The sequence below is a fragment of the Rhinolophus hipposideros genome, assembly GCF_964194185.1.
Source record: "Rhinolophus hipposideros genome assembly, chromosome: 11".
NCBI lineage: Eukaryota > Metazoa > Chordata > Mammalia > Chiroptera > Rhinolophidae > Rhinolophus > Rhinolophus hipposideros.
This window is the reverse complement of record NC_138057.1, coordinates 72,385,993-72,398,735: the sequence shown is the minus strand read 5'-3', so window position 1 is coordinate 72,398,735 and position 12,743 is coordinate 72,385,993. Positions and strand designations below refer to the sequence as shown.

Below are 12,743 nucleotides of genomic sequence, written 5' to 3'. Positions count from 1 at the left end.
TCTTCGTCACAACTCCTGACAAGAAAGAGGCTTTGAAGTTTGCTGCCAGTGTTGGTGGCCAGAGGCCAAGGTCACGGCGTCACTAGTATTGACTGAGGGGTCGTTGTCTAGGCAGAGCCTGCCATAGGGAAAGAACGGGGTGGCCTTTGGGGCTGTTCTTGCTTTTTGCTGTAAAGAGCATCTTCTGGGCGGGGTGGGTGGAGGGCTTGGGGGTGGGGCGTGGATTAGGCCAGGTTGCTTCACCTACTGGGAACTATAGGTGCAGGGCCCAGCACCCACAAGCTTTTCAAGGCCTGTTCACATGTAAGAGGCATGGAAAAATGATTGACTCTAAAATATGAAAAGAGAAACTATAAAGCTGAAATTAATAAATGTTATAATTAATGCATTCAGGCTTAATTAATTATTAAATTTAGAAATCAAAACAATTTTATTATACTTGAAACCAATTTGTAAGCGTGGTTTCCTCATTTTGCAAGCGTTCTCCAGTGTGCACATGGCTCTCCAGAAATCACAGCCAATTGTTAAAGACTGGTAGTCAAACAATTTACCAAGCAGAGTTTTAAAAATCCTTTCGAAGTTTTAACAGCAAACACACACACACACATACACACACACACACACACACACACACACGTATGTATTTCTGTGGGAGTATGGATGTGTTTTGTTTTAATATGTTGAAACGACTGGGGGTGAGACCTCCAAGGTCAGACCTGGGCTGGCTTAGGGCTGTGACTGGGAAGGGGTGTCTGGGCAAGGACCCTGGCTACCCAGTTTTAGGAAGTGCTTTCCCAGGCGCCATGCCCTGCACTTGGCAGGCCTGACCTCGTGCAATCCTTACAAACACCCTGCGGAAGGAAGGCACAGCTGGTGTTGTCTCAGGGCGGAGTTTCAGGTCCTCCAGTCGGCAAGTAAAGGGAAAAGTGCCCATCACCATAATGACCCTTGGGGATCTCTTAGAAAGCCCCCGGTCTGGAGAAGGACATCTCCTTAAGTGCCACACAGTATTGTGATTGCTGGAACAATGCTGTTGAGGTCCAGATGCAGACCATGTTGGTTAAAAAAAAAAATCCTTAATGGTAGAATCATCCTGTGTGTGGCTAGACGCTCACGTGACAGGAAGCACACGGGCAGGAGACCAGCTGATTCGCGTCTCCCCTCACTCACTGCAGAGCTAGTGCGCGCTGAGTGGGAGAGGAGGCCAAATCACCAACCCAACACCGGTATTGCTATTCTTCCTGCTTCGCCAAGCCCCGCTTTTATTTTCCATCATTGAATGTGCATTGTCTAGACATGTGCGTGATGCCTACCTCTCCACTGTACACACGCAGCGCAGGGGAGCAAGGTGCCGAGGCCAAGGTCACTCGGTTGGCCTGACCCCCGTCGCCTTTGCTCTGACCTCGGCTCCCTTCTGTCCCTGCTCTCCCACTGCGTGTGGACAATGGACTGAAAGAGACAGGCAGTTGGGACCTCTGTCCTCTAGCTGCCAGACGCTGATGCCTGGTACCTGCAGGGGCTCAGTGAAGGCCTGGGTCTGGGGGGGATCTTGGGTGGATAGAAAATGAGGAGGATGAGCAACACGTTCAGAACGAGGCCTAGGGCTGGACAGAGAAATGAGGGACCCGCAGGCCTGCAGCCCAGTCTGGGCACCCGCACCGAAAGCAGGTGGAAGGAGGCCAGAGGGCAGTGTGCCAAAGCGACACTAGCTCCTCCATTTGGGGCTTGGGGTTACGGGAGCCTCACACTGGGTGTAGAGTAATCCCAGCTGTGATCGGCGGTGGACATCAGGCTCGTCACGGGCCAGCCACACTCCTGCTGTGTCCCCTGCATCGTCTCAGTGACGCTCACTGTCACCCTGGAAGGAAGGTCCTATTTCTACCTCCATTTTTCAGATGAGGAAAGCGAAGCTCAGAGAAGTTAAGAGACTAGCTGAAGTCACAGAGCTGGCAAACAGCAGTGCTGGGATCTGGCACAGATCTGTTTGTCTCTAAAGCCGGGCCTCTAACTCTGCCTGGCTCTCCAGGCCCGGCGGCTGAGTGGGGCTCTCAGCCAACTGCCCTGAGGTCCGGAGCTCAGGCTGAGGAAGAGAAGGGGAGACTCCTGCCCGCTGTGCTCTGGCCTTGCATTCGCTTCTGTTCAAGGAGATGAAACAAACCACTGTGGTGCTGGCTGGGGTTGACCCCAGTCACGGAAGGGGAAACTGTGTCCTTTGGATGCCTCCGGGAGGCTACCACGGGGAGTGGGGCGGGCGGGGCAGGGGACATAGTGTTACCAGAATGAGATGGGCACAGGCTGTTAGGGGGATTTCCAGGGCCTTTGCAACCGAAATGGGCAGAAAGGAGGACAAGGGGCAATTCCCGCAGGTCAAGCAGGCTGAGGCAGCAAGCTGGGGCAGGCGGTTATTCCTAGAGCAAGATTCTGTCCATGTCTTCAAGTGTACTTTTCTGGGGAGAAGGTCCATAGCTTTGCCCAGCTTCTCAGAGAGGTTCATGACTCAGAAAAGACCACAGCATATCTCGTTGGTTCAGAGCACGGCTTTTGGTATCAGAGAGACCTGGGTTCAAATCCCCATTCCTCCCTTTACTAGCTGCATCTTTCAGTAAATAACTTACTTTCTGAGCCTCAGTTTCCCCCTATGCCAAATAGAGATACTGATGGATTCCTCAAAGGATGGGGAAGGGATTATGGCCCTGGTACAGTGGAGGTGTTCAGTCCTCATCATTTCCCCTTTGTGCCCCCTTTGCTTGAGGCAGATGCCCAAGTCTGCTGGCGGGATGTGTGATCTGTGTGGGCATTGTATTTGGCAGTTACAAGTGTGATATTATCCCTCACAAAGCCTTCATTATGGTGCTGCTAACAATACCACAGATAAGGCAGGGAAGCTCTTGTGTGCCAGCCTCCAGGTGATTATAACATTTGGGTAAATTGCCTTTTGTCTCGTGGAGAGATGATGGCAGGAGGGGCTCTACAGGAGACTCGCTCAGCCGTTTTGCAGAACCCGCAAGAGAAGCGTCATGGACAGACAGCCTGCGTTTTCCTTAGGAGGCCTGGCTGGCAGTGGGAAAGGGGGGGTCCAGCCCGGGCTCCTCTCCGGCGCTCTGGTTTCTCACCTGCCAGGTGAAGACAGTGGCTTCAAGATTAGAGGAGTCTTGGTTTGTCAGTACGTTAAAAGACTCTTGTTCTTTGGCCAGTTTTTGAGCAATAAAGTGGGCAGAGAACTCTTGAGAGAAAAGGAACCCCCTCCCCTGCCATCTTATACTGCTGGGGTATTTTTATGTCTCTGGACTGCAAGGAAGGCCCTCGGTTCATTGTTTCTTTCACTAGCAAACCCCAGCTTCTCGTTCAGAAGCAGCTCAACTGTCACCTTTAGCTTTGAGTCAGCTAGACCTGGGTTCAGAGTCCAGCTCTTCCACTTATTACTTGTGTAATTGTGGGCAGAGCCTCAGTTTTCGGCTCTGTTATAATTTTATGGGACCACCCTCAGTTTCATCATCTGTAAAGTGGAAATACTATAATAAAGACCACTATTTCACAGGGTTGCTGTGAGGACTAAATGAAATAAAATAAAATAAAATATGGGAAGTGCTCAAACCAGTGCCTGGAACACAGCGAACACTCAGCAAACGCTGGTTATCGTTATTACCTTGCGTTTCCACCTGAGAGAAAATATGGACGCTTCTGCATATCAATAGATCCATTCTTTCAGCATCTCGTTAACAGCTGCATTGTATTTTATTGTAAGAATACACCCTCTATTATTTAATCAGTTCCCTCCTGTTAGACATTTGGGATGTTTCCAGTTTTCAGCTGTTTAAATAATCCAAGAGAGACTTCAGAAGACCACGTGGTCTTTCGTTTCTATTAGAGGTGTTCACAACGCACCTTTTGTACAGTTGGATAGGAGCAGACAGACACCCATTTCTGGTCATGGCCGTGTCCTTGCCTCTGTGGACAGATAATCTTGGACCTTGCCTGGCAGAGTACAAAAATGAAAAACTCTGGAGGCAGGGGAGCCCGAGTGCGAATCCTGCCAAATTTCCTGGGGGCAATATTTTAACCTCACTGAGCCTTAGCTTCCTCACTTGTCAAACAGATTTCCTGCGAACACTCCCCTCCCCCTTGGTTGAGTGGCCAGTGCCTGGTAAATGCTCAGTCAAGGCCTCATCTTCATCTTCTCTGTCCTCATTCTGGGGCAGCCAGAGAGTCACACAGGTCAGGCCCCTTTTTGGTCCCCAATTCGCAACCCTTCTTCCCATTGTCCACTTAACGGTGCATGCATTCAAATGAGGCTTGTAATCTTGGTTTTAGATTCTGTCTGGAACCCACAGGTTCAAACGCAAAGGGGCCCGCTCTGCGAATAATCACTTGTATGTGATATTTTTAAGAAGCCCAAGCCATTGTTTCTGATTGAAGGAAAGTTGGTGCTATTTTGAAGAGCAGCACGATTAAGCGATTAAGCATTAAGCGTGGCGTTATCTCTTTAACCATTGGGAATTACACGCTGTTTGAAAGATTTGTGAGCTCTAGGACATTTGCCAGATGTGCTTGATTCGACATTTCAGACAACAAAGGGGATAATGTTGGCGGGAATCTCGACGGCATTTCTGATGATCAGGATATTCTTTGAGGATAGTACTGAGACCTTTCGGGGAAGAATTTCAGCTTTCACATAAACTCATTTGGGATGCTCACTCTCTGTCTTCCACAAAGCAAATTTAGCTCATTGTTCGTTGTATATGTTAAAATGGTTACGAGGGTTTTTTTCCTTTGAATATTAATAATGTGCCTTTCATCTGAGACACTCGCCTGGGGTGTCATTAATTGCCGGGAGGGAATAAGGATTAGTGATGCAGTTAGTTTGCAAATGATTCCTGCTAGTAACATTGAGGCAAGCAACAGCGGCACGACCCGCGTACAAGCTGCCAACATGGCTCTGGCTCATCCTTCCTGAGAAGCATGAAAGGAGGGGGAAGGATTCGAGTTCGTGTCCCAGTTTCCCACCAATCTTAAAGGTGATTGTCCCAAATATCTTCAAATGCTTCTTTATTGGCCCACAGTGTGGAAAGGACCCTTTATCAAACAGTAGCATCTCAGTTTGGGAACTGCGTTATTTTTGTCTGACGATTCTAAAAATGGATCTTTCCATTCATTTAGGAACATCACTGCGGGCCCCACTGGGTGCCAGGAACTGTGCTTGGTGGAGGAGCAAAACTGTGAATGAGGCATGGCCCTGTCTAGGAGCAGAGACAGCTGAGGGAAGAATAAACGATGACACAAAGCTGGCACGAAGAACGAAAAGAACGGTGTTTGGGCAGGGTTGGGTTTGACTCTGACTCTGTCACCAGCTGTGACCTGGAGCAAGTCATTAACCTGTCGGACACCAGGTGCCCTCATTGCAAAGCGTGGCTCCTGAAAATGACCCACTGGGGATGGTGGGAAAGTGCAGAGGAAATGAGCAGGTAAGGCGCGGGCCTGGCAAGAATCCCCCACAATGACCACTGAGCGGTGCATGAGAGCCACTGGGTGGAGACTTCTGATGCTTAAGCTTTTAAGCATTTTGAGGTGCAGAGAAATCATACAGCCATGCGCCGCATCGTGACATTTCGGTCGACGAGAGACCACATACACACACGATGCTGGTCCCATAAGATTATAACGGAGCTTAAAAAATTGCTATTATCTAGTGAGTGACATCACAGCCATCGTAAGGTCGTAAGCTCACGTTTGTGGCAATGCTCCATAAACACTGCACTGCCAGTTGTATGAAAGTATAGCACACACAATTATGTACAGTACATAAGACTTGACAATGGTGCCCACTGGTTTACGTATGTACTATACTTTTTCTCGTTTCTTTAGAGTTTGCTCGTATGTCGCGTGTTTACCATGTCTCTTGATTACATCCTTTTCTCGTGTGCTGGACTTAATCTCACGTTGTTTTGTACGGGCACAGGCTGTCCAGGCTTGCAGCCCAGGAGCAGCAGCCGTGCCATACAGCCTAGGTGTGCGGTGGGCTGTACCATCCAGGTTTGTGTAAGTGCACTCTGTGAGGTTTGCGCAACGATGAAATCACCTAATGACGCATTTCGCGGAACGTGTCCCCATCATTCAGTGGTGCGTGACTGTCATGGATTGCTTTCATTACTCAAAAGAATGAGTTATTATGTGCCTGGGGCTGAATTTTGTATAATTTGTTGAAGAATATGAGGGATTGGTAGGCAGGTCCTTTGTCTCCCTGCCTGCTGTCATAAATATTTAATCAGCTCTGATTTGTGGGACTTGTACGAGGTACAGAGGACCCAGTGTGATCAGTCAGACATAGTCACATAGAGTGACTGCCCTCAAGAAGCTCCCAGTCTAGTGGGAGAGATGGGCAAATAAAGCTACTTCTACTGTCACAGGCTAAGTGCTGTTAGGAGGCAGACAGGAGGGCCATCTAACCCAGACAGAGTAGTGGAGGGAGGGAGGGAGGGAGGGAGGGAGGGAAGGAGGGAGGGAGGGAGGGAGAGGTTGGTTTGGGAAGGCTGCCTAGAACAATGGCCTACCAAAGTCGGGTTCAGAACCTTAAGAGGGTTGTAAAATAGGTTTAGCGCAATAGCAATCAGCATTTAAAATAATTAAATAGAAAATATAGTCCATCACACTTACGGAGAATACATACATATGTGAGTGTTTGTGTGTGTACTGAGTCATGATATACACCCTTCCTTACTACCAGCCAGGGTCCAGAGGTTTGAGAATCACAATCCCAGAGAATTCTTGCCAGCCTGGATCCCCAAAGCCTGGCACATTGTAGGCACTCAAAGACTTTTTGATGCGTGGAAAGATGGATTTAAATTCTCACAGCAATCCAGCAAGCAGATACAATCCTCCCCAGTTAAGAAAGGCATTCTCCATTCTCGAAAACCCAGGTCTAGCAAACCCAGAGCTGCCAAGCACGCTTGCAGTTTGCAGCTTCTCAGGCTCTCAGGCTTCCAGTCAGGCCTGAAGCCTGCTTCTCTGCGTGGGGAAAAGAAGCCAGCGCAAGGCAAGGGTGGAGCCGAGGGATTCCGAGAGGCTCCACAGGCAACCCTCTTGGTGCCTCAGCCCGTGACCTCCTATGAAATGAGCCGCCCAGGCGGCACATACTCAGGCTGCTGAATTTACTGTGGGAGGGCCCCCGGCACCCACCTCAGGCCCTCACTGGCCAGCGCCCTTGTGCCTTCAGGATGCCAACAGGGGCACTATATGTGGGGCAGACCAGAAGGCAGGGGAGAAAGGGAAGACAGTAGGTGGCCAGAGGCCTGACTCAGTCCCAGGCAGGGTGAGCTGAGTCCAGGGAAAGGGCTAGGTGGCCTTGAAGAGAGACTCCCTTTTAGTGCTTTGCAGGACACTCTGAACTCGATCTGTCCTATAATAGCAGGACCAAAATACCCCTTGGCTACCTTTCTCCACTGTCATAGACTCTCAAGGTTGGACAGACCCTAGAACTTATTCAGTCTAACACCCTCACTTTACAGACGGAGGGAAAGGCCCAGAGAGGGAAGACGCTGGTGGACGGTCAGCGAGCAGGCAGCCTGAGAGACGGGGCCAAGCCCTGGAACACAGGTCTCTCTGCTACTACCAGGGGTCTGGGGTCCTTTAGATGCCCCTCGCTTGACATCTTGCCAGAAGGGTCTCCTATTTAAGTTTACCCCCTTTGGTCCCTTCTCTATATGTAACCAGAGAAATCTTTCTAAAGGACAAATCAATGACAGTATATCTACCTGCCTGAAACACTTCCTTGCTCCCCACTGCCCTCAAATGAAAAGATACCCACCATATTTCCTCTTTCCCACCTCTTGGGCTTCCTCTTTTGCCTCCTTCCCCTGACATATTATCTCATCTCCTAAACTACTTGGTAGCCCCCTAGAATACAGAGTTCTCTGGCATGTCTAATCATTTGCACATGCTGTTCCCTCTGCCTTTTTTATTTTTTAACTTTTATTTATTTAAGTGTGTTTTTCCAGAACCACCAGCTCCAAGTCAAGTAGATGTTTCAATCTAGTTGTGGAGGGCGCAGCTCACAGTGGCCCATGTGGGGATCGACCGGCAACCTTGTTGTTAAGAGCACCGCGCTCTAACCAACTGAGCTATCTGGCTCTTCTGCTTTTAACGCTCTTCCCAACCCTGCTGCACTTGTCTGCTGTTCTTTAGGTTTCACATTAGAACGTGCTTTTTCCAGGAAACCTCCCAAGCCTGCTGGCCTCCAGGGTTAGGTACCCCTCCTAGGTTCTCCTGTGGCAACTCTGTATTGTTAGGATCCATTTCACTGTCCGTTTCTCCTGCTCCTTGAGAGAAGATTCTACGACACTGCTGCAGCTCCATGCCTAACACTGAGCTAGACCCATAGCAAGTAGTCAGCAAGTATTTGTGCACCAATCACCAGAGTCCGTCCTTCTCCAAACTTCCTAAGAATGGCCTTCCCTTCCCATGACACATTTTTCTGAAGAATTTATTTGTTTTAGAGCAGTTTTAGGTTCACAACAAAATTGAGAGGAAGGTGCAGATATTTCCCATATACCCCCTCCCTCCCCCCATGCACAATTTCCCCCATGGTCAACATCTCCACCAGAGCCATACATTTGTTACAATTGATGAACCTACACAGACACATTGTATTCACCCAAAGTCCATTGTTTATGTCGTGGTTCACTCTTGGGGGTGTACACTCTATGGGTTTGGACAAATGTATAATGACCTGTATCCATTATTATACAGAGTATTTTCACTGGCCTAAAAATCCTCTAAATTCCATCTATTCTTTCACATAATGCACTTTAAAGTTTATCATCAAGCATGGCTTTTGCCCACAGGATTTTTGTAACACGATTTCTGATTCCTCAGTTACACTGTGCTTTTACATGCCTCTGTGTCTTTGCACATGCTGTTACTGCTGCCTGGAATGTCCTTCCCCACCATTCCTGTTTATGAAACTGTATTCATTCTTTAAGATCCATTACTTTTGTTTCTGGGATCTTTTTTTCTGACTGACGCCCTCCATCTCAGCCAGGTGATCCATTCCTCTTCCTCAATACCCCTTCATCCTCCAGGCCTTTCCCCCTCCAGGGCCCACATCACATTATATTGTGATTGTATGTTTCTGTGTCTGTCTCCCCCACTAGACTATAAATCTCTATGGGACCAGGATGTCATCTCAGTGAGGCAAGACTGGAATACAGTTCAAAACTTAAAAACAAAGCTAAAAATGAGCAGTTGCATTGTACTACAACTAAAGAAAGATTATACTAACATAAAATTCCCAAAATATGTTCCTTGGAATCCTGCTTCCCTATCTCCCAACTGATTTATACCGGGGTGGGTGGAAGAGGAAATGCCACCTTACTGCATAAATTTCTGCATGGGGAGAGATTTCAGCAGCCAGTATGGGCCTTCTGGTCTACCTGGCCGTTTCTTTTTCATTACAGAGCAGGGTTTCTTGACCTGGGTCATTAGAGGGACCATCAACCTCTAAGATTATATGCAGATCTCGTGTGTGTGTGTGTGTGTGTGTGTGTGTGTACACATGTGTGCTTGTGTGTGTGCATGTATGGGCGCTTTTCTAGGAAAAGCATCCCCAGGTTTGTTATTCCTAGTGGGACTGTGACTCCAGAAAAGAGAGAGTTTAGGAATCACCATGTGAAAGGAAAATGTTCATGTTCTTAGGTGGATAGTGGCCTCCTGTGAGTTTGGTCACAATCAGCTTGTGTTCACTCAGCAAACGGAAGTTCTGGAAACTCCAAGTTCCTCTACTGGCTGAGGGGCCAGCCAGCCTTCTTAGACCTCATGTATCACTCATGCGTAGGCCTTTAGCTGTGCTGTCTCCTCTGGCTGGAAAACCTCTTCCCAAGCCTTGCGGTCCACTCCCAATTATTCTTTGGGCCTCAGCTTCGCTGTCATTTCCTTCTTGAAACCTTTTCTGAATTTCCGATTCTCGATTAGGGAGACCTTCTTTGTGCTGCCACAGTATCATTCCCACCAACCCTTCCCCTGTCCCCCCACTAGGGCCATGTTGCTCCCTTTCGTTGTGCTTATTCTGGAATGGAATCAGCTGTTTATAGCACTTGTCTGCTACCCTCTACATGAAGGAAGGGGGTTCGTGTCTAGCGTTGCCAGGTTTCGGTGCTTATATCTAGCATAGATAGCTATAGCACATAGTAGGTGTTCACTACACATGAGTTGAAGGGGAGCATGCAAAAATAAGCATTTTAATCTTTTCACTGCTATCCTTACGTGCTGTCATAGTCAGACCACTAATGCTATGACTATGTATAGGTTTGACAGCCATGAGAATTCCAAATAGCGAAACAATCAGAGAATCCATTTTTGTCTTTCGTCAGCAAAAGCTTTTCTCACCAAATGTATGCATGTGTGTGCACACATGCACAAACGTGTGTGTGGATGAGAGAGGAGAACACGTGTCACGGGGCGTCAGAAGAAACATACCTGCATTTCTCAGAAAGCGATTCTTATAGTCTTTGACGATCCTCGTGGTCGGGTTATAGAAGCCATCTCCACAGTCGTAACAGCCTTCAGGGATTTTTCTAGGCGGGTCCTCATTGGTGAGTTGAGAGATACCTTGAAAGGATATAATGGATAATTACCTCACCACCAAGGCCAGATTCAAACCCGATCCCCTCGAAAGTCCACTTTTGGCTGGTAGCCCATGTGAATGTTGGTCCTTCTGTCGGCCTAAACGCTCCCCATTGAGGGCGCGGAGCAAAAGCAGCAGGAGCAGCGCCCTCAAGGAGCTTCCTGAAAATGGCTCCATGAGGCGGGTCTTGGGAACTAGACTTCCGTCATCTTTCTTTGACGCCATCTTCCATTTCTGGGGACACCATGACAAGGGCACAATTCCTGGAGTCCAAGAGCCTGGGTATCCCTCTGAGTCGGCCATGTCTATGGATAGAAGGCACGTCTAGGAGGGGATGGCAGTCAAGGTGCGGGCACAGGCCGGAGGCGTGAGCTATCACGCTTTACTCAGGAATTCTATGGAGCAGGGCACGTGTAAGGAAGGATGGTAGGAGAGAAACGAGTCAGCTGACAGGGATCAGATAATGGAGAACCTTGACTCTCACCAAAATTACCATCATAGCTACCACTTGTTGAGTGCTTATTATGTAGCAGGTATTGTGTTCAGCGCTTGACTCCTACTATTTCACTTAATTCTCACAGCAACCCTGTACCCCATTTTACAGATAAGAAAATTGAGGCTCAGACAGGTCAAGTAACTTGGCCAAGTTTATCCAGCTAGGAAGATACCCAGCTTTGTAACCTATATGTTATGCTGCCAACATCAGGGGAGGAGAGGGCCTGGGCACCACCCTCAGGACTGGGGACATTGGAAACACCATGAAAGAACGAGAAGTCGGTGCACCTTTCAGGCCATGCCACTCTGTGTGGCATGCAGAGGCCTGAGCAAAGGGTACAGGTTGCAATAAATAACTTCTCGGGTTATAATTTGTGGTTCCTATAATTCTCTGTCCTCTGGACTGAGGGCTGGATGCCCACCGAGCCCATGGCACTATGCACACAGCTCAGGGTCCTGCACATAGTAGGTGCTCTTATGTTGGTTAATGAGGATAACTAGTACACCATTTGCTAATGATTACTGAGCACATACTCCATGCCAAGTGCCTTCCAGCCATTCTCTCCCTAAAGCCTCATGCTCCTGCCCATCTCACAGATGCTCAGAGAGGTGAAGGGGCAGCCGTAACCCTCTCCCTCCCCTAACAATGTCTAGAGATGGCTGTTAGTAGGAGAGGTCTGCTGCAGAGTGCTGAGTGACTTGGGAAGGCAGCGGGTACTTAGGATCAAGCTCCTCTGCTGGGGGTCACAGAAGGAGAAAGGAAGGGTACAGGGAAGGCGTGGCACTGCCTTCAAGTCTGGCAGAAGCCCAGCTTTGGCAAAACCAGCCGCTGTGTGAGATCTGAGGACCTTTGGCTAGGGGCTCTTCAGGCCTCGGTTGGGGTGAAGAGCCCGAGACAAAGTCCCGCCCCATCATAACTAACCCCGGAGGAGCCATTAACAAGCTTCTCAGGTGGCATCTGGACTGGTGGCTTTTTGAAGGCAGAGACTGTCCTCTGAGCTCTTGGTCACCCGGGGCCCAGCCAATGTCTGACACAGAACAGGTGCTCAGGAAATGTAAATGTCATCACCTTAACTCTCCTAAGTGCACCCCATCTCCCCCCACTGTGAGGTCAATATTACCACCCCTGTTGGATATCAACTCTTTATTGAGCACCTACTAGATGCCAGGCAATGTCCTAGGCACTGGGGACACAGCAGTGAATGAGAACAGCAGTGAATGAGACAGAGACCCTGCCCTCATGGAGCTCACAGTCGGCTCAGGAAGAGAGACACGGAGCACTCATGATAGAACTCTGGGCGAAACCCACAGCTGCTCTGTGATATGCCATAGGGAGACCGGGCCTATTCTGGGAAGGCGTCCGAGAAAAAGGGCCATTAAGCTGAGACCTGAAGGATGGGAAGGAGTTACTTAGGTTAAGAGAGAGGGTTAGAGCATTCCAGACAGAAGGAATGGCAGGAAAGAGCATGATCTTTTCGAGGAATAGAGAGAAAGCAAGCCTGGCAAGGGAGGAGAGAGAAAATTTGAGAAGGGTGGGTAGCGCGGGTTGAAGCTGGGGACATCAGAAGCCAGAGAATGCAAGTCATTTTAAGAATCTGGAACCTTATCTTCAGTGTAGTGAGGGGCACCGAAG

General features: G+C 48.9%; 1 protein-coding gene across 5 annotated transcripts in view; it reads right to left on the bottom strand.

Moving 5' to 3' along the window:
• The window catches only part of MORN5 (MORN repeat containing 5), a 30,499-nt gene that overhangs the window by 10,424 nt on the left and 7,332 nt on the right, over positions 1–12,743 (bottom strand). For all 5 annotated transcript variants that reach the window (XM_081066992.1, XM_081066994.1, XM_081066993.1 and 2 more), the window contains one exon: positions 10,468–10,599. In XM_081066992.1, coding sequence (XP_080923118.1) covers positions 10,468–10,599 — 132 coding nt within the window. The remainder of the gene's footprint in view (positions 1–10,467; positions 10,600–12,743) is intronic.